The 21,882-nt window shown below is 45.8% G+C and overlaps 1 protein-coding gene across 4 annotated transcripts in view; it reads right to left on the bottom strand.

Moving 5' to 3' along the window:
* The window catches only part of CRAMP1 (cramped chromatin regulator homolog 1), a 55,217-nt gene that overhangs the window by 10,242 nt on the left and 23,093 nt on the right, over positions 1–21,882 (bottom strand). For all 4 annotated transcript variants that reach the window (XR_009152134.1, XM_058157920.1, XM_058157919.1 and 1 more), the window contains exons 7-17: positions 20,784–20,869; positions 17,904–18,027; positions 16,954–17,035; positions 12,731–14,023; positions 11,091–11,265; positions 9,190–9,371; positions 8,039–8,113; positions 6,056–6,137; positions 4,957–5,061; positions 2,533–2,711; positions 1,003–1,083 (exon numbers count right to left, since the gene is read on the bottom strand). Coding sequence is in view for 3 of the 4 variants with exons in the window: in XM_058157920.1 (XP_058013903.1) it covers positions 1,003–1,083; positions 2,533–2,711; positions 4,957–5,061; positions 6,056–6,137; positions 8,039–8,113; positions 9,190–9,371; positions 11,091–11,265; positions 12,731–14,023; positions 16,954–17,035; positions 17,904–18,027; positions 20,784–20,869 (2,464 nt within the window). In the remaining variant the exon portion in view is untranslated. The remainder of the gene's footprint in view (positions 1–1,002; positions 1,084–2,532; positions 2,712–4,956; positions 5,062–6,055; positions 6,138–8,038; positions 8,114–9,189; positions 9,372–11,090; positions 11,266–12,730; positions 14,024–16,953; positions 17,036–17,903; positions 18,028–20,783; positions 20,870–21,882) is intronic.

Below are 21,882 nucleotides of genomic sequence, written 5' to 3'. Positions count from 1 at the left end.
GTCGAGAAAAAAAAAAAGTTTGGGTATCTCATAACAGGCTTTAAAAGTTCTCACAACATTCAGATGAGTGCCTCACCAATCTTAGAATAGAACAGAGTTGGAAGGGACCTCGGAGGTAGGGGTGAAATGTAAATTTTTTTTACCACCGGTTTTGTGGGTGTGGCTCGGTGGGCGGAATGTGACTGGGTGGGCATGGCCCAACTTTTTTTTTTAGACTTTTAAAAGCATTTTTTTTACAACCTCTTCAGCTGAAGAGCTTGTAAAAAAAAGGCTTTGAAAGGTTTCTGACAATCCCAGCTGAGCCCCGCGATCATCAGAAGCTTTTTTTTTTTTTTTAAAGCATTTTTTTGGGCAGAAGAAAAAATGCTTTTAAAAGTAAAAAAAAAAAACTTCTAATGATCACGCGCCTCAGCTGGGCATATGGGTGGGGGGAGGGTTTTTTGCTACCAGTTCTCTGAACCACCCACCGCCATCACTACCTGATTGGGCAACCAGCTCCGAACCGGGAGCATTTCACCCCTGCTTGGAGGTCTTCTAGTCCAGCCCCCTGCTCAACCAGGAGAACCGATACCATTTCAGACAAGTGGCCGTCCATACTCTTCTTAAAAGCATCCAGTGATGGAACACCCGCAACTTCTGAAGGCAAAACTGTTCCACTGGTTAATTGTCCTCCCTGTTAGGAAGTTTCTCCTTAATTCCAGGTTGCTTCACTCTTTGGTTAGTTTCCAACCATTATTTCTTGTCCTGCCCTCCGGTGCTTTGGAAGAGTAATTTGACCCACCTCTTCTTTGTGGCAGCCCCTCAGATACTGCTATCGTGTCATCTTCTTTATTTAGGGATGAAAGAGTTTCCAAAATGACTATTCTAAAATAACTCTGTCTAAAACTAGACTGTAAGCAGCTACCGATTGCGCAGACAGCCTTCTTAATCAGAACTGCAGCATTAGTATCTACCGTATTAAGTTCTGAAGTGTTCAGTAATTATTAGTTAAATATACTTTACCTGGAATCCATCAGGAATGGCTTCCTGCTCAGGCTGGGATGGTAGACCAAGGAAAGGAACCTGACATTCATGGTTTGAACCCTGGAATCAAGAAAGACTGCCTGAGCCACACAGCGGGAAGAGAGGCACTGAAATTATGGAACGTTAATGCTTTATCATATCATGCCTGCCCTGCTACTGTCAAGGAGTTTCCAAAGAAAAAAAGGGGATATAAATCTAACCAATAAATGGTAATTGAAAAAGGGAAGATACAGAATAGAAATTCAGCAGATTTGGACAGTGAGGTGGTTGGGGAGGAACATGGGCCAGTCCTGGAGTCTGGGGAAGGGTGTGATGAGGCCTCTGTGTCAAAGGCAGGGAGGGGGCCAGAGCTGCATGCCAGTTATCAGCTGCCTTTGAAGTCAGACATCAGAGAGGCAGAAGAACAGCTGGATCCTGCTCCCAATGTACACATGCGCAAAGTTGCCAGACGAAGGGAACAGCTAAAGAACAAGGTTCGACTTGGAAGTAAGGCCACAGGTGGATAATGAAGGGCCACTCCCAGAAGGAGTAAAAGAGGAGCGAAAGGGGAGTGGAGTTTGCAGGAGACAATTTGTTCATTCCTGCATTCTCGCCAAGTATTGCAGTGTCTGAAAGATATCGGCCTGGCCACTCTCCAAGCCTGATAAGGGTCGGTAATTGTGAGCTAACTTGAAAGACTGTAGGAGGGGAAAGACTTTGCTGGAGAGGAATTCACTATAAATTGGGATGAGGACTCGGCTTCGTGGTTTGGGGAAGCCTAGGTCAGAACATAGCATCTCCATTAGCTATCATGGCTAGCTGGCCTGGGAGTCCTTCTCTTTTGTTACAGAGGGCAGGAACAACTATCCTGCCAGCTAGAACAAATCATTAATGTCTAAGATAGTAGATGCAGTGTCAGTCTGGACTGGGATAGAGAGGCCATTTCTGGAAAGCTGGGGCTGTGACGTAGGGTAAGGACGCAGAGTAAGGCAGGTCAAGGTTTTTAAGGAGTTTTGCTTGCCTGGAGGAGTCTAAAGGAATGGAATATAGAGAGGGATGGATTTCCAAAAGGGAGGGGGGTGCATTCCAGAGGAATAGGAGGCAAAACTCAGCCGAGATATTATGTGTGAGAGAAAGAGAGTGAAGACAGCTCCTCCTCGTTAGTTCCAAGAATGCAGGGAGTTAGTCTGCTTCAGTTTGGCAAGATTCCGTCTGTAAGTCAAGAGCAATAAAATCTGCTCAGAAGAATCACAATGAGTCTTTCTCGGTTTTTGGAACCTGGTGTCTAATTGGTGCATGTTGTGCCCAAAGGAACATCCTATTAGAACAGGGGGGTGGGCAACTATGGTAACTTAAATGGCTTGTGGACTTCAACTCCCAGAATTTCTCAGCCAGCCATGCTGGCTTAGGAATTCTGGGAGTTGAAGTCCACAGGTCGTAAAGTTACCACAGATGCCCTAACCCTGTATTAGAACTGGATAAAGTTGGTTATAAAAGAAGAGAAACTTTATAGTAAAGCTGAAAACTGACCGCCACTGTTGCTATGGAGCCTCCATTCTGACGTGCCACGGTGGAGTCTTGACCTCCAACTACAGCGCTTACTGCCTCTGGCGAAAGTGGGGAAACGCTTGGCAAGCCTTCGGTCCCTAGAAGTGGCAACGGACTGCCGGGGATAATACCGGCTGATTTAGCCGCCAAATCAATCGCACCTTTGGACAGAAAACAGCAAATGTGAGAAAGGGCATTTTCCTGAAACCAAAGTTTTTAGCGGAACACTAAACTTGAGGTTCTGGCAATGTTACATCTACACCAGCAGGGAAAGCACTTCGTTTTAATAGCACCTTCTTATATTTTACATAGTTCACCTATTCAGTATAGCTAGTCCTTGTTTAGTGACCACAACTAAGAGCGGCAACTCAATCATTAAACAAAGAAGTCACTAAGTGAAACTACGACAGTGCTTAGGATCTTATTTCGGTTTTTCTTTGCTTACAGAGACCTGCGAAGGATGTAAATGCGAGAACTGGTGGCCAAGTTACTTTTTCACCATGGCGGTAACTCAAATGGTTGCTAAATAAGACAATGACCGAATGAGAACGACCACTCTCTCAAAAAGCTAAGATTTTTTCCATTGCTTCATTATCTCCACCTTATTTAAAACCTTAATCTCCCATTGTCCTGATATCACTTGAATCATTAAATCAGGTCAATAGGATCTTTTCCAAAAGGATTTAGAGACCTGGGTAAACATAATGAGCGCTTCAAAAACTAATCATGGGGGGAAAGACAGAAACGGTTACTTCAGAACTAGTAATAACGGGGAGACGCAGATAAGGGAGGTTCAAAAAGTCAGGGCCTCCCGAAGCACACCCATGCGTTATGAATTTTTTGGCAATGTCCATTTCACTCTCTGAATTCATGGAGAGCTAACCCTAACCCTAAATGGATTTGCCCACCAATGGGATTTTCCCATGTAATTTACCAGGGAACGTAGATAAAACAGGCTCAAAAAGTCAGCACCCTCCTAAGCATATCCATGCACTAAGTGTATATCTACAGACCCTCACATCCTGGATATAAATTGTTTCAACTTCTACTCTCAAAACAACATTATAGAGCCCTGCACACCAGAACAACAAGACATGAGGACGGTTTTTCCCCCCCAAATGCCATCATTCTGCTAAACAACTAATTCCCACAACACTGTCAAATTAACAACTAAGACTGTATTACTATTCTTCTTCTCATCTTTACCAGGATCTAACTCTTCCCATTTATGGCTATATCCAATGTTGCTTGTATCTTTATAACTTATATTGTTTTTATTGTTTCCTAGTACGATTTGATAGTTTATTAGTAATCTTGACTATCACTAAGTGCTGTATCTTATGATTCTTGATGAATATATTTTATTTTTTCTTTATGTACACTGAGAGCATATGCACCAAAGATAAATTCCTTGTGTGTCCAATCACACTTGGCCAATAAAGAATTCTATTCTATTCTATTCTATTCTATTCTATTCTATTCTATTCTATTCTATTCTATTCTATTCTATTCTATTCTATTCTATTCTATGCCTAAGTCTATTCCTATTCTATTCTATTCTATTCCTTATTCTATTCTATTCTATTCTATTTTTTTTTTGTTTACATTTATATCCCGCCTTTCTCCGAAGACTCAGGGCGGCTTACAGTGTATAAGGCAATAGTCTCATTCTATTTGTATATTTTTTTACAAAGTCAACTTATTGCCCCCCCAACAATCTGGGTCCTCATTTTACCTACCTTATAAAGGATGGAAGGCTGAGTCAACCTTGGGCCGGGCTTGAACCTGCAGTAATTGCAGGCTACTGTGTTCTAATAACAGGCTCTTAACAGCCTGAGCTATCCCGGCCCTTATATCCTATTCCTAAGTCTATTTCTAAGTCTATTTCTATTCCTATTCCTATTCCTATTCCTATTCCTATTCCTATTCCTATTCCTATTCCTATTCCTATCCTATCCTATCCTATCCTATCCTATCCTATCCTAGTCTATTCCTAAGTCTATTCTATTCTATTCTATTCTATTCTATTCTATTCTATTCTATTCTATTCTATTCTATTCTATTCTTTATTCTACTCTACTCTACTCTACTCTACAAATTCATTGGTGATGTCCATTTAGCTCTCCGAATTCATGGACAGCTAACCCACCCCCAATTGTGATTTTCCCATGTATTTTACTGGAAGACTTAGATAAGGTAGACTTGAAAAGTCAGTGCCCTTCTAAGTACACTGTATGAGCTACAAACTTGTTGGCGATGTCCATTTTGTTCTCCAAATTCATGGAGACCCAACCCTAACTCTAAGTGTATCTCCCCCCCCCCCACAAAAGTGGGATTTTCCCAAGGAAACCTAACTCTACCTCTACCTCCCTGTGCCTGGACTTTCTTTGGAAAAGAAAGACTTACTAGACAGACGGCTGGTGGCTTGAGCTGGAAGGATCTTGGGAACAATGGGGCGCGATACGGCAGCTTTAGTCAGCGACGACTGGATTGGCCGAAAAGATCCCCTTCCTAAAGAAGGAATACAATCAAAAACAGCAGGAATGGTTCAAAGCACACCAAATTTGAAAACAGCAACTACAAAAAGTCACTTGGGAGTTATATCCCACGTGGTACCCAGTTCTGAGTCTTTCTCCTAGAAAGAAAACTGAAGACATATGAGAGCATATGCACCAAGACAAATTCCTTATGCGTCCAATCACACTTGGCCAATAAAAATTTTTATTCTATTCCATTCTATCAGGAAGTCATGCAATGCAAATACAGTATGTGTAAAAGGATCCAAATAAATAAATAAATTAAGTCTTAATGGTTTTTGAGAAAAGCTGTAGAGGCCCTCAATAGAAAGCCTCTGGTGGCTCAACAGGCTAATGCAGCCTGTTATTAACAGCAGCTGCTTGCAATTATTGCAGGTTCAAGCCCCACCAGGCCCAAGGTTGACTCAGCCTTCCATCCTTTATAAGGTAGGTAAAATGAGGACCCAGATTGTTGGGGGCAATAAGTTGACTTTGTATATAATATACAAATGGAGGAAGACTATTGCTTAACACAGTGTAAGCCGCCCTGAGTCTTCGGAGAAGGGCGGGATATAAATTCAAATTTAAAAAAAAAAAGAATGGGCAACATAAGGATATAGCAAACAGAATTACAGGGTTGGAAAGGATCCTTGGAGGTCTTCTAGGCCAACCCTCTGCTCAAGCAAGAGACCCTTCAGCATCTATTGGTTGAATGCTTGTAGCTTTTCTCAGAAGTTTCAAAGGCAGAAAAAAAAGCAAAAAAAAAAAAAAAAAAAAAAGCAAGGCACAGAGCTCACAACCAAAGAACCTGTTGCTAAAATTCACCTCTGGAAACAGCTGATTGGGGGTATTCCGGGAGGCCGATCCACCTACCAATCATCTTTTTTCTTATTTTCCTACCCAAAAACTAAGGTGCATTTTATACTCCGGTGCATCTTATACTCTGAAAAATATGGTACTCAGATTATACACATGGCTGAGCAGCTCACCTGTTATGGAGGAGTTTGATAAGATGGAAAAGGAACAAACATGCTGGGAAGGATTTTCGGAAGGTCTAGGAAGCAGTGTCCTCTGCAAGAAGAAAATGAGATATAACTTTAAATAAAAATAAAAGATCCCCAATGGTGTCTAGATTGTATCTCCCTGGTCCATGTTCAATCATCATATGATCTCCAAATACATTCTGTACGACATTATATGTTGTCCTCAACTTACAACCATTTGTTTAGTTTACTGTTCGAAGTTACAAAGGTACTGAAAAATGAGACTTATGACCAGTTTTTACATCACTGTTGTAGCATCCCCATGGTTACACCGTCAAAATTCCGACACCTGGCAACCAGCATGCATTTATGACAACTGCACTGTCCCAGGGTCATGTGATCGCCATTTGTAACCTCTCCAGCTGTCTTCCGACATGCAAAGTCAGTGAGAAGAACCAGATTTGCTTAATGCTTGCTTAAATTATTCTCTTAACAATTGGGGGGGGGTGTAAAATAGGGCAAAACTCACTTAAAACTGCAGAAAAAACAATGGCTACCAACCTGCCTTCCATAGGGGACCTGTATACTGCACGAGTCAAAAAGAGTGCTGGGAAAATATTTACAGACTCTCTCACATCCTGGACATAAACTGTTTCAACTCCTATCCTCAAAACGACGCTATAGAGCACTGCACACCAGAACAACTAGACACAAGAACAGTTTTTTTCCCGAAGGCCATCACTCTGCTAAACAAATGATTTCCTCAACACTGTCAAACTATTCACTAAGTCTGCACTACTATTAATCTCATCGTTCCCATCACCCATCTCCTCCCACTTATGACTGTATGACTAATTTTGTTGCTTGTATCCTTACGATTTATATTGATATAGTTTCCTGATTGCTTATTTGTACCCTATGACTATCATTAAGTGTTGTACCTTATGATTCTTGACGAATGTATCTTTTCTTTTATGTACACTGAGAGCATATGCACCAAAGACAAATTCCTTGTGTCTAATCACACTTGGCCAATAAAGAATTCTATTCTATTCTATTCTATTCTATTCTATCCTATCCTATCCTATCCTATCCTAAAACTGCCTTATTTAGCAATGGAAATTTTGGGCTCTATTGTAAGTCGAGGACTATTTGCTGATATCTTATTGCATTCAGCTAAGTTAAAGGTTGGAGACGTTTGATTTGATATGGAGCAGAAGCAGGGGTGAAATGCTCCCGGTTCGGACTGGATCGCGTGATCTGATAGTGATCGTGGCTGGTGGTTTGGCGATCTGGTAGCGATGGCACAGCAAAGCTCCACCCACCCACCCGGGTGTCATTACTTCCTGGTTTTAACCAGGAAGTTTTTTACCTTCTGCGCATGCGCAGGTCTGCATGCGCATGTCTCACACACACACACACACACACACACACACACACGTGCACTTCCGAACCGGTAAGGAAGTTAAGTAATTTCACCCCTGAGCTGGGGTCTCCAACCTTGGCAACTTTACGACTTGTGCATGCTGGCTGAGGAATTCTGGGTGTTGAAGTCCACAAGTCGTAAAGCTGCCAAGGTTGGAGACCCCTGATATGGACAGCTATATTCTTTGCGGGGTTATGTGCTGAGGGCTATATGCTGGCAACAGATGGGAACTAAGACTTGTACAAAATTTCTCCTATTTCTTTTCTTCCCAGGAAAGATGGCTCAAAATTGCCCATCTTTTTAACAGAGTGTGGGAAAACCAAAAAAAATTCTTCTTAGGATACCCACTTGAGAATCAAATTTCTGTACCTTAAAAGAATTCTAAATGTGTATTCAAGTCTGATCCATTCTACATTACAAAGAGGGACACTTTAAGCAGGAGGAACCCATTACCTCTGTTCAAATGGACGGGGAGAAAACCCCCCCCGCCCCCCAAAATAAGCCAAATGAACCCATCTGTCAATCGAGTGAAGAATATATTTTAATTAGACGTTCTCTCTTACCTGTACAACTAGCGGCTTCCGCAGGTGTCTGCTGCGTAGTTTTCTTGGCTTTGGCAAGAAAAAATCGGATTGCATCTAAAGAGAAACAGTAGTTCATGATACAGGATTCTGCTACCCTAACTACTAGACCATTGATGCTTGGCTTGTTGCATGAAAGGAATTTCCAGCAGCTCTGGGCTATGGTGTCCCACACTGATATAGTCTCTCGTTTGTGGCAAAGACTCTATGGTTCTACATACAGTAGTGGCCAAAAATGTGTAGACCTTTTGGGGAAAGTGTATTTTCTAAAAGTAGCTAATAACACCACTTTTTCTTTGGAGTAGTACCATAAAATTATATATCAATGCAAAGATAATTGAATCAAAAATGTAATGCAATCACTTTTATGAAGGATTTGCTATTAGAATAGAAGTTACAGTAGAAAGAAGAAAAGTGAAATATGTAGAAAAAAATGAGATATACAAAAATGATCACCACAGAAAAAACGAGATATACAAAAATTATCACATCCGTTAATGCTTAGTTGGGTAACGTTTAGCATGAATTTCAGCCTTATAACGTCTTCCCATGGAGTGAACCAAGTCTTTTAGTTCTGAAGCTGTTCTAATGTGAAACCAAATTGAAGGATTGCTTCTATTCACTGGGTTTTATTGCTGGGTCGCTTCTGACTAACAAGTTTCTTCAGTCGGCTCCATAGATTTTCAATTGGGTGAAGGTCTGGGCTATTCCCAGGCCATTCCGGCAGTGGAATAGAATGATCTTGAAACTCCAAGAAAAGAAAAAGTGGTGTCATTAGCCATCAAACCTCAAAAATACACTTTTCCCAAAAAAGTCTATCCTTATGATTTATATTGATTCGATTGCTTATTTGTACCCTATGACTATCATTAAGTGTTGTACTTTATGATTCTTGATGGACGTATCTTTTCTTTTTATGCACACTGAGAACATACGCAACAAAGACAAAATTCCTTGTGTGTCCAATCACACTTGGCCAATAAAGAATTAATTAATTCTATCTGTCTAAAAGGCCATGAAATCTTAACATTGTGACTAAGACTGAGACCTGTTGCTTTAACTTTACTACCAGCTACGAGGGAGGCTGGGTTGGTTTTCTCTTTAATGCTACATTTACGTATTTTTAGACTCACACTGATGGTGTCCAAGCGCTGGCGGAAGCTCAGGTCTGCTTCTTTGTTTTGCAAGAAAAGCTTCCCGTGCCTGCTGTTTGGTGGGAGGGTTGTGGGAATGGCAAAGAGGCCGCCATCGGCATCAGGGTTGCTGGAACATGAAGAACTAGCCACCAAGAGGGGTTTAGAAGGATTTCGGAAACCTGACAGGGAAACAATAAAGTGTTGATTTACGGAGAAGGGCAGCCAGGGAAGATTTTTATTAGGAAAAGTCTTGGAACTTGGGATGCGGTGGCTCAGTGGGTAAAACGCTGAACTTGTTGATCAAAAGGTCAGCAGTTCAATGGTTCGAATCCCTAGCGCCACATAATGGGGTGAGCTCCCGTGACTTGTCCCAGCTTCTGCCAACCTAGCAGCTCGAAAACACGTAAAAAATGCAAGTAGAAAAATAGGGACCACCTTTGATGGGAAGGGAACAGCGTTCTGTGTGCCTTCAGCGTTGAGTCATACTGGCCACATGACCACGGAGATGTCTTTGAACAGCGCTGGCTCTTCGGCTTTGAAACAGAGATGAGCACCGCTCCCTAGAGTTGGGAATGACTAGCACGTATGTGCGAGAGGAACCTTTACCTTTACCTTGGAAGTACTTCCATAAACTTGTATGGATCTACAGGAAGGTGTGAATTACATCACAAGGAAACAGGGAAATGAATGAGTGCAACCTCCCTCCTGGAGGAGTGTTTCTCAGCTGCGGCAACTTGAAGATGAGTGAACTTCAATTCCTCCAATTCTGGAGGAATTCTGGGACTTGAAGTCCACACATCTTCAAGTTGCCAAGGTTGAGGAACACTGCTCTAGGACAGGGGTCTCCAACCTTGGCAACTTTAAGCCCGGTGGACTTCAACTCCCAGAATTCCCCAGCCAGCTTTGCTGGCTAGGGGATTCTGGGACTTGAAGTCCACACATCTTCAAGTTGCCAAGGTTGGAGACCCCTGCTCTAGGAGACACCCCCACCCCAAAAGGTGCTTTTCCAAAAGGCAACTGGACTTTCTTGCTATTTTTTTCTTCGAAAACATTTTGCTTTCTCATCCAAGAAGGTTTCTTCAGTTCTGTTCTCGGAGAACAGGACAAAATCTGTAGCTCACTGCAAGCTGTCGAATACCAAAGGACGGGACGATTCCCTCCAACGCCAAACTTGGAAATGGTTCTTGGACCACATTGCCCAACCGAATAATGAATCCAAGTGATCCCCAAATCTGGAATTTCCCAGGTACAGAATTTAGAAGGGGAAGGAGGGGCACAGCTATGTTAATACACATTTTAATGTGTATTTTAACTGTATTTTAAGGGGTTTTAAGCCGGTCTTTGACCGTTTTAGTTGATGGCCTTGTTAATATTTTTTAAATTCTTTTAAATTTGCTATTTATTTGTTGTATTTTAAGATGGCTGTACACCGCCCTGAGTCCTTCGGGAGAAGGGCGGTATAAAAATTTAATTATAAATAAATAAAATGTGGAGATTCTAATCTCCTAGGCATAAACTCTTTCTCTCTGTTGAAGCTGTTCTTATGCCTAGAATATTTTACATAGGTTGACCATTGTTTATTCCGATACCTTGTTTCCTCGAAAACAAGAGCCTGTCTTATATTTTTTGGAACCCTGAAATAAGCACTTGCCCTTATTTTCAGGTAGATCTTATTTTGGGGCGCGTGGAGCAAGATAGGGCTCCTCTTGCCGTCTTACCTGATTTCCAGCTCTGTCTCCCTAACCCTAACCAGAGGAAATGGCGGGGACCGGCTGCGCATGTGGTTAAATATTTGCGGGGGGGGGGGACTTATTTTAGCGCATGCGCTCAAAAAGCCCGATTGGCCTTATTATCCGGGGAGGTTTTCTTTTCCGGGAAACACTGTATGACTGACTCACCTGAGGAGTTGGGAGTGGCACTGGGGGAAAAGGTCTTCTTATGAAGCGCAGGTTGATTGCGAGCACAGCCTGGGCTCCTGGTGCTAATGGCAATAACCTTCCCGGGAGGGGTCAAAGCATGCTCCTCTTGAATGGGCTTGATGGGGGAGGTTGCAACGGAATTCATTTCGGGGATCTAGAAAGGAAGCAGTGAAGTCTCAATTGCAGATGCTTCAAACCACCATCATTGTCATCTTTGTCGCCATCTGGTGGCCTCTGGTGGCTCAGCAGACTGAGTCTGTCTTATTAACACAGCTGCTTGCAATTACTCCAAGTTCAAGTCCCACCAGGCCCAAGGTTGACTCAGCTTTCTATTCTTTATAAGGTAGGTAAAATGAGGACCCAGATTGTTGGGGGCAATAAAAGTTGACTTTGTAAATAATTGTTGTGCCTCGCCCACCCCCGTCTCCGCAGCCGGGCCCCTCCCATCTCCTGTCATCTGAGCCAGAGACTGATAGTGAAGAAGAATGGCCTGGCATGCCTCCAACCTCCAGCCCTGGCACCATGCCCAGACAGACTGAGCAAATAAACCTCCCCCCCCCCAGCGTGTGAGCAAGCAGCCAGCCACGAGCTAGAATTGCCGGCAGCTGACAAAACGTGGACAGATCCCCGCTTCTGGAGAATGGAGAGGCGACGTCAGCAAAAGGAAGGGAGGGGCAGGCCTGGATAAGTGCTGAGTCATGGAGCCACACCCCATGGCCTATATAAAGGATCTGCTTTCTGGCATTCCTTGAGTCAGGCAAAGTCTAATCTGGTTGCTGAAGTCACACCTTGGATTCCTGCCTGCCCTGAGAACTCTGACAGGACTTTGGCAAAGCTGCAGAGGCTTCGTGGCCACGCTTGATACAGACTTCCCAGACCCGGCCGTCAGAGGAGGAGTGGGACACAACAATAATATACAAATGGATGAAGACTATTGCTTAACACAGTGTAAGCCGCCCTGAGTCTTCGGAGAAGGGCGGGATATAAATTCAAATTAAAACAAAACAAAACATCCAAGGTTAAAGAGCAGGTATTCCAAAGAACATTCAGAGCTACCGGGGCAGGACAGGATAGTGGGTTAATTCACTCGTGGTCTAGCCAAGGGGTCCAGAAACATTTGCTTTAAGCCAAGGGCTGCAGAACCATGAGGCTGCCCCGCCCACATCGCCCCACCTACCCCCACTGGTCTTCTGGAGGCCGAGGCAGCGAAAAACGGGACACACGGAGGCCCCGGGAGGCCAAAACTGGATGTCTTTTTGGCCTCCCCAGCCGAGAGAGAAAGAGAGAGAGAAAGAGAGAGAGAGGGAGGGAGGGAGAGACAGACAGACAGACGTCCCTCACCCATCCCGAGACAACCACATCCCATCACTAACCTGCTTTCCACCTCCAGGAGCATAACAAATTAAAGTCTAATTTGTGTGTATTGTTTAATGGACTGCTAAATTGGCCACACCCACCCAGTCACATGACCACCTAGCCACAGCGAACCCCCCCCCCCGCCAACAGTCTGAGGGACCGTGAATTGGCCTCCTGTTTAAAAAGTTTGAGGACCCCTGACTTAAAGAGGGTGGCAACACGGTCCAATCTAGGGCGCCTAATGAGCCCGAACAGATTCTTACCGGTTTGGGGTTCACTTCAGAAGAGATGAGTTTCAAGAGGCAATTGAGGAGTTTCTGTTTGTGAAAAGCGGCCGACGGAGGAGCAGATTTCGGTTCGGCGATCGGCTCCCCGGCATCCTGAGTTTCCTGCCCCAAGACTGCCAGCCAATCGTATTCTAGCTGCAATTTGTTCGGCTTGCCCATCATGAGGTAGACTTCAGCCAAGGTAAGGCTTTCAGAGGTCCGCAGGCTCCATCCCTTCTCTCGCACTTGCTGCGCGAGGTGGCTGGGGTCATCCTTGAGCGGCTTCGCGGCCGTCTGTCCCTGAGCTGGAGGCGGCGGTGGAGGTGGCGGCGGTGGCGGCAGTGAGGCGGTGAGCTTCTCCTGAGAATCCTCCATTACTGCGTCAGGGAGCTCCTTCACACACGGTTCCGCTTGAAGTCCGGAGAAGCGGAAGGCCTGAGTTTCAGAAGTGGATGGACCGACACCGGGCAAGTCCACCCTGCCGCTCGCCAGCTGCTGTGTGGGACTGCAGTTGCCAGTCTCCGTGCCACCAGGGAAACCCCTCCCAGAAGGAGAGCTTCTCGCTAAGGCGACTACCTCTTTCCTATCCAGCTTCTCCGTGCAGAGACACTTCTCGGGGACGATCAGATCGTGGCAGGACTTCATGTAACGGGGAAAGGGATCGAGCAGGGAGAGTTCTTCTAAATCCGGCAGGAGATCGCCGCAACTGCACTTGGCGCCGCTGCTGGTGTCGACCGAGGCGGGCGAGGTAACGGCGGGCGCCGCCTCTCTGCTCTCGGTCACCGGAGTGGACTTCTCCAGGCTCCCGCTCGGGTCCTGAAGCCCAGCGGGCGGCTTGTTGAGATGGCTGGCGACGCCAAGGTCCAAGGGTGCTCCTTCGGCAAGCCCAGCTTCGGAGGAGCAATCTTCCGGGTTCGCGACGGGATCAAGGATCAACTGAGGAGTTCGAGTTGCTTCCACAGTGGTTTCGGCCTTGGCTACGCCCTTACTTTCTGCCCCCCGTGAGTATTTCACCTGCCCTCTGGCTGTCCCCTGACCGCTCTGTATACCCAGGATTTGGGCAGGGGGCAAGAGGTGGATATCCTTCGTGCTCTGCTTGCAGCGCCCCGATTCTTGCCAATGCACTGTGCAGAAAGCTTTGGAGTGTACCACGCGGGCAACCCCAGGCAGGGGCGTCAGCGTGCAGCTCTCCCCTGGGAAGAGGTGAAGTGTGGTTTTCTCTTCGGAACAGCTGCTGCTGGCTTCAGCATCTCTGCAATCTTGCAGCTGCCTCTCAACTAGTGTTTTCCTCTGCAAGCAAGGGGTTTAGGAAGATAGGTGTGGAGAAGCAAAAAGGGGCAGGCTGCTGGGGGTTCAGGAGAACCTCTAGCTAAGACTCTGTGCAGTTCGGAGAACCCCCAAATCCCACTCCTGGCTGGCCCGTTCCCTCCTACCCCTCCCACGTGGGGTCTCCACGTGGCCTGTTATGGATGCAGGTAAGTGCAGGGTTCGCACGGAGGCTCAGTGAGGGCAGAAAATGGGATTACCGGAAGTTCGGAAAGGTCAGAAATGGACTCCAGAGGGCCTCCGGAGGCTATTTTCGCTCTCCTGGAGGCTCGAGGAAAGCCTCCAGAGCCCGGGGAGTGCAAAAAATAACCCACCCCCCATCAGTGTGGTGCAGGAGGCCAACTAGGCCATGCCCAGCCAGCAACCGAGCAGAGAACGTGGCATCTTTTGGTTGCCCTGAAGAGAGGAAGGCTACTAGTGAGACTGCAAATGAAAAGAACTGGGGAAAGAAAACCCTTGTTCTAAATCAGGGGTAGTCAACCTTTTTATACCTACCGCCCACTTATGTATCTCTGTTAGTAGTAAAATTTTCTAACTGCCCACCGGTTCCACAGTAATGGTGATTTATAAAGAGTATCATTATCTGCGCATACCTCTTGCGCATCGTGGATTGGGTTTGGGGGGGGGGCGCCGGCTACCAGCTCTGCTTGTCTGTTACAGCTGGGTGGTGTAGGAGGGAGATGCGCGAGCTATTCTGGGACGAGGCTCTTTTGTTTGCGGTTGCACTATAGCGCCATTTAGTTTCACTTACATAATGTGAACTAAACTTATGCACGGGCGATACAAATAGTATATTTTCAGAAATTTAAATTGTCACGGGGAATTTTATGAAAACCTAATGAAAATGTTTTTGAATAATGCTATGAAAATTTTTTTAAAAGTCAATTAAATAAAAAAAAAGGAAAGTGCTTCAGTATCGGACAAAACCCCTACCGCCCACCGTGAAAGCTGGAACGCCCACTAGTGGGCGGTAGGGACCAGGTTGATTACTACTGTTCTAAATGGAAGAGACGGCTTAGTGAACATGTGTGGGCAATCGGGTTTATCTGTCAACTAAATACGTAAGACCGAAGCTGCCTAGCAAGAAGCTGGGACCTATATTTTTAGGTCCGCTCCCAATAGTGGCCTCTGGTGGCTCAACAGACTAATGCAGTCTGTTATTAACAGCAACTGCTTGCAATTACTGCAGGTTCAAGTCCCACCAGGCCCAAGGTTGACTCAGCCTTCCATCCTTTATAAGGTAGGTAAAATGAGGACCCAGATTGTTGGGGGCAATAAGTTGACTTTGTATATAATATACAAATGGATGAAGACTATTGCTTGACATAGTGTAAGCCGCCCTGAGTCTTCGGAGAAGGGCGGGATATAAATGCAAATTAAACAAAAATAGTGAAACTAATTAACCCAATGACAGTTCAGCTTAACCTGCCCCACATTCTAGGGAAAGTGCATCCTGTTTTCCACTAGTAGTTTGCTGAAGCCAGAAGTAGGGTCCAGGTTAAGGCCGCAGGCTCAGGCACCTCTCAAACCTATCTTTAGTACAAGGGGAAATCCACTACGAAGTAAAAATAAATCTTAGGCTCTAGGTTGTATTGCAATATTTAATGCATTGGAAAGAATATCCTTTGTCTGAAGCCACTTGGGTTAAAAGTTGGGAAGGACTAGTAAAGCAACTCCATGATAGAATCCCTGAGAAGCCAAAGGGTCCCCCCTGGGGGAGGGAGAGGTGATTAGTATGCTAAATTTAACCCCTATGTTACTCTTAATGCAGGACACACTTTTTTGATGGGGGTGGGGGTTGGGGGTGGGCTGGCCTGTCAGGCCTGGAAGCCATCTTTTGCGCTGGGCTTTCAGGCCTGCCACATTTACTACTGTAGGAAACTGGCAGGGGGGATTGTATGGAGCAGAGGTGATATGTAGTCATAACAACGTTCCTTTCTCAGAGAGTCAAGGACATCTTGCCCTGCATCTGGATGGCTGGCACTGGGAGGCATCTCCAGTTGAGATGGTGCTTTGATTGTATAATGTGATGGACTTGTGGGGGTTGGGCAGGGACTTGGACTTTCTTTTGGGTGGGGAAAACCCGGAAGCTTTCAGATTCGGGTTTTTCCGGATGTGCCAATAGGACATCTCTAATAAAATGGAACTTTGAGGAAACTCAAGCCTCAGAGTTTTCTCTCGTTGTGGATGTTACTTGGAACCCTGACATTACATTAGTACAGGTAGTCCTCGACTTACACCAGTCCGTTCAGTGACCGTTCAAAGTTACAACAGCACTGGAAAAAAGTGAACTATGACTGTTTTTCAAACTTACGACCATTGCAGCATCTCTATGGTCATGTGATCAAAATTCAGACACTCGGTCACAGGCTCATATTTATGACGGTCGCAGTGTCCTGGAGTCATGCAGATCCCCTTTTGCGACCTTCTGACGCGCGAAGTCAACAGGGAAGACATTCACCCAACAACCGCGTTACTAACTTTAACAGCTGCGGTGATTCACCTAGCGACTGTGGCAAGAAAGGTCATAAAACGGGGGCAAAACTCACTTAACAAAACAGAAATGTTTGGCTCAATGGTGGTTGTAAGTTGAGATTACCTGTAATGTTAAAAATGCCAACTCTTGAAACAAGGAAGTAACTAATTACCAAAAAAGACAGGCTGAGGTACTTCTGAGCAGTTTCCTTCATTGTTCCTCAACGACAGACAAATCTTGCCAAACTAAAACCAACTACTTGCACTGTTAAACATATACTCTGGGAATTATTAGGCAGGAGCTGTCTTCATCTGTTTTCTAACTGTGATCTCTTGCTCCTTTGGAATGCAGCCCTTCCCTCCCTGGAATCAAGACTACATTCCATCCCATTACCTTTAACGCATTAGAGAAAGGATACGATACGCACTTCGTGGAGAGCCCATTTCTGTTTCAGGAACTCAATGAGGCTGGATACCTTCCGATGAAGCTCCACGATCATTCTGTCAAGTCACGGAAGAAAGAATAGAAGAATCAGAAAATGAGGGATATTGTTAGCAAGGGAACTAAGCAAGGGTGGGCTTCAGATCCTTTTGTTGTGTCTCGCCCGCTTTCCCTGCAGCTGGGCCCGTCTTATCTGCTTCCGAACGCTGAGGAATGTCCTAACATGCCTCCCGGCCCCAGCCCTGGCTCCATGCCCAGACAGGCTGAGGAGGAAGAAGTACCTCCAGCCTCCAGCTCTGCCTCCATGCCCAGGCAAACGGAGCAACTAGACCCCTCCCCCTCCCCCACAGCATGTGAGCCTGAGGAAGGTCAATTACCAACAGCTGCAGACTGGAGTGACCCTCGCTTCAGAAGAATTGATAGGCGGCGGCGACAGAAGGAAGGGAGGGGAAGCCTGGATAAGTGCTGAGTCATGGAGCCACACCCCATGGCCTATATAAAGGATCTGCTTTCTGGCATTCTCTGAGTCAGGCAAAGTCTAACATATCTTGCTGAAGTCACTTTCTGGTCTCCTGCCTGCCTTGAGAACTTTGCTAGGACTTTGGCATAGCTGCAGAGGCACGCCTGATACGGATTTCCCTGACCCGGTCGTCAGCGGAGGAGTGGGACACGACATCTTTAGCAACGGGTTCGCTGCCCCATTGCTGGGTGGGCACGGCCATGGTGGGCATGGCCTAGTCGGCCACTTGCACCACAGCGGGAGGAGGGGGCGTTTTCCACCCTCCCCAGGCTCTGGAGGCTTCTGCTGGGGTCCCGAGGCCCTCCAGAGGCTGGAAACAGACAGCCACTTTATTTTGCTTGTTGCCGTGAATCCAATTTCAAGGCCCCTATGGGCTCTACCCATTCACCTCCCACAGCCAGCCTTACCTGAGTCGTGGGTTCTGGGCCAGACTCTGCACACGGGCCCAGGCATGGTTATTCCGTGGCTGCAGCTCCACAGGGACCTTCAGGGGAAGACGCACGGGCTTCTGATCTTCCTCATCACTTATTCCTATAGGACAGAACGGATGCTTGAAATCCTTACCTGCTAGCCCAGTTAAGCAAAATACACGGGGAAATCACACACCCAGAGGGCAATCTATAGGTAATCCTTGACTTACGACCACAACGGAGCCCAAAATTTCTATTGCTAAGCCAGACAATTATTAACTGAGCTTTCCCTCGTTTTACGACCTTTCTTGCCACAGTTGTTAAGTGAATTGCTGCGGCTGTTGAAGTTAGTAACGTGATTGTTAAAAGTCAATCTGGCTTCCCCCACTGACTTTTGCTTGTCAGAAGGTGGCAAATGGGGATCTTGCACAACCCCAGGACACTGCCAGGAAACCTTGTGCTTCAAGGTTTTGGTAACTATCTTTAAAGCGCTCCATAGCTTAAGGCCGGGTTACCTACGGGACCGTCTGCTGCCACCGATTGCCTCCCACCGACCCGTGCGCTCTCACAGGGAGGGACTCCTTAGGGTGCCGTCCGCCAGGCAGTGCCGACTGGCGACACCCAGGGGAAGGGCCTTCTCTGTGGGGGCTCCCACCCTCTGGAACGAACTTCCCCCGGGACTCCGTCAACTTCCTGACCTTCGAACCTTTCGCCGCGAGCTTAAGACACATCTATTTATCTGCGCAGGACTGGACTAGAATTTTAATTTTAAATTTAGTTTTTAATGGGGTTTTATTATTTTAATCATATTTTAAATTCGGCCTTATTCAATAAGTTTTTTAATTGGTGTTTTATCTTGTTTTTATATTTGTGTTTTTATCAGGCTGTAAACCGCCCTGAGTCCCTCGGGAGATAGGGCGGTATAAAAATGTGATTAAATAAATAAATAAATAACTGCCAACCGCCATAAATATGAATCAGTTGCCAAGCAGTTGAATTTGGATCATTAAGCTACAGGGATGGCTGCAGCAATGGTCATTGGTGTGAAAACCAGTCGTAGGTCACATTTTTTCAGGGTCATCCCACTTTCAGACAGCCACTAAACAAATGGTTGTAAGTCAAGGAGAACCCGTTATCAGGGAATTAAATCGTTTTCTGATCTACTGGAAACACATTAAGCAGATCCTGAACAGTGTCCTTCTGATTCTGCAGCATCAGCTTAAGGAGAACAATTAAAATAGCAATAGCAATAGCACTATACCGCTTTATAATGCTTTACAGCCCTCTCAAAGCAGTTTACAAAGTCAGCCTATTGCCCCCAACAATCTGGGTCCTCATTTTACTGACCTCAGAAGGTAGGAAGGCTGAGTCAACCTTGAGCCTGGTGAGATTTGAACTGCCAAATTGCAGGCAGCCAGCAGGCAGGCAGAGGTAGCCTGCAATACTGTACTCTAACCACTGTGCCACTGTGGTGCTAGTAAGTAACCGAAGTCTTAAGACACTCTAATAGGATATACGTCTACCAATCATCAAAAACGGGTATTTGGGCTGAGAAACAAATAATCCCTCTAGACTTCAGGTAGAGGTCAAATGGAAAGTAACATCAGGTAACACAGCAAGGAAACCAAATTGCTATATTAATTACAAGTTTGAACTCACTGGGGTGGGGCTGAGGGAATGAAATGATCGGCTGGGAGCAACAGTGTAGGAGAAACATGCCCATATATGGTAACTTGAAAAGAGGGTTAGTGGAAGGTAGGAAAGAGATCAAACCATCATCCTTGACAAGCCACACCAGAGGTGAATACAGCTAGTCCTTGACTTATGACCACAAATGGGCCGGGAATTTCGGTTGTGAAGTCGCACCTGATTTAACGACCAGTTTTACGGTGGATGTTAAGCAAACCACACAGCTGTTAAGTGAATCCAACTTTCAAACCAAAATTGAGACACTTGGCAACTGGTTCATAATTATGACGGTTGCAGGTTCCCGGGGTCATGTGATCCCCATTTCGGCGACCTTCCGACAACCCAAGCCAAATGGAGGAAGCCAGATACTCTGCACACATGCGTTACTCATTTAACAAGTGCACTGATTCAACTTAACAACGGTGGCAAGCGAGGTCGTAAAAGGGGGCAAAACTCCCTGAACCATGTCTCACTGAGCTACAGAAATTTTGGGATCAGTTGTGGTCGTAATTCGAGGTTTGCCTGTAATAGAAATTTTACAAGGTGGATCATCGGACTGTTCAGACAGCTTCCCAAGACTTAAGAATAAATGCACGTCCAATTCACGTGTCAAATTTCTCTTGATGTTCCCAGTTTGCAATGGATGGCTGTGAAAATTGGACCATGAGGAAGGCTGAGCGCCAAAGAATTGAGGCCTTTGAACTCTGGTGCTAGAGAAGACTCCTGCGAGTTCCTTGGACTGCAAGGCAATCCAACCGGTCAGTACTAGAGGACATCAACCCTGACTGCTCTTTAGAAGGCCAGATCCTGAAGAGGAAACTCAAATACTGGCCACCTAATGAGAAGGAAGGACTCCCTGGAGAAGAGCCTAATGCTGGGAACGATGGAGGGCAAAAGAAGAAGGGGACGGCAGAGAACGAGGTGGCTGGATGGAGTCACCAGAGCAGTCGGCGTGAGCTTAAATGGACTCCAGAGGATGGTAGAGGACAGGAAGGCCTGAAGGAACGTTGTCCATGGGGTTGCGATGGGTCGGACATGACTTTGAACTAACAACAAAAACATGTTCCTTCCCACCATCTCAGCATCTGCCTTTTAACAGTGAACATCACACGGCTGATGGCACACAGGGCCTTCCTCCTCCCTGCCAGCTGCGCCAAGTGGCTTTCCTGCCCAGAGTTTACGACATACCATCTGGATCACAGAGCTTCTTCAGAGCCCTGCACATGGGTGCCTTGATACGAAGGTTCCTGCCTTTGTAGCGAACCGTTGTGGCTCTAAAAAGAATATTAAAAAGGGGTGAGATGCTTGAAGATTTATTTGATTTGATTTATTGATATCCCGCCTTTTATTACCGGTATTTTTACAAATAACTCAAGGGGAGGGAAACATATCCAACATACCCTCCTCCTCTTTTCTCCACAAGAAAAATAATCCTGTGAGGTGAATTGGGCTGAAGAGTGAGTGACAGGTCGAAAGCTGGTTTTCACGGCTAAGACGCGAGTAGAACACCCACTATTCTGGTGATGGGCCCAAAAACACTCAGCTGGTTTTCATGGCTAAGGCGTGACTAGAACTCACACTCTTTTGCTTTCTACCCTGGTGCCTTAACCACTAGACACCACTAGGAAAGTAGACAAAATCTTTGTGAATGGCACAATCTATTCCCTTCCAGTAGTGTTTGTCTTTATGGGGTCCAAATCAAGGGCAGGACCATTTTCTCACTGAAAATCTCAAGCAAGCATTCGGTCATTCTTGACAATCACATTAATGTAAATTACGTATTTAGATTAATGATCGTTACCCCACTCCACAAGATTTTAGGAAGCTTAGGTAAAGGTAAAGGTTCCACTCGCACATACGTGCGAGTCGTTCCCGACTCTAGGGGGCAGTGCTCATCTGTTTCAAAGCCAAAGAGCCAGCGCTGTCCGAAGACGTCTCCGTGATCATGTGGCCAGCATGACTCAACGCCAAAGGCGCACGGAACGTTGTTACCTTCCCTCCAAAGGTGATCCCTATTTTTCTACTTGCATTTTTTACGTGCTTTCAAACTGCTAGGTTGGCAGAAGCTGGGACAAATCACGGGAGCTTACCCCGTTACGCGGCACTAGGGATTCGAACCGCTGAACTGCCGACCTTTCGATCGACAAGCTCAGCGTCTTATCCAATGAGCCACCACTTACAACATGCAAAATATACTGGAATTAGTTCCATCAGTCTCTTGACAGAGTGCAAGGTAACAAACATCTGTTCTGAGCATTTTTAACGTGAAAGGAGGAGAGATGTAAAA

This window comes from Ahaetulla prasina, chromosome 14 (genome assembly GCF_028640845.1).
Source record: "Ahaetulla prasina isolate Xishuangbanna chromosome 14, ASM2864084v1, whole genome shotgun sequence".
In the NCBI taxonomy this organism is placed as follows: domain Eukaryota; kingdom Metazoa; phylum Chordata; class Lepidosauria; order Squamata; family Colubridae; genus Ahaetulla; species Ahaetulla prasina.
This window is presented reverse-complemented; position numbering and strand designations above follow the sequence as displayed.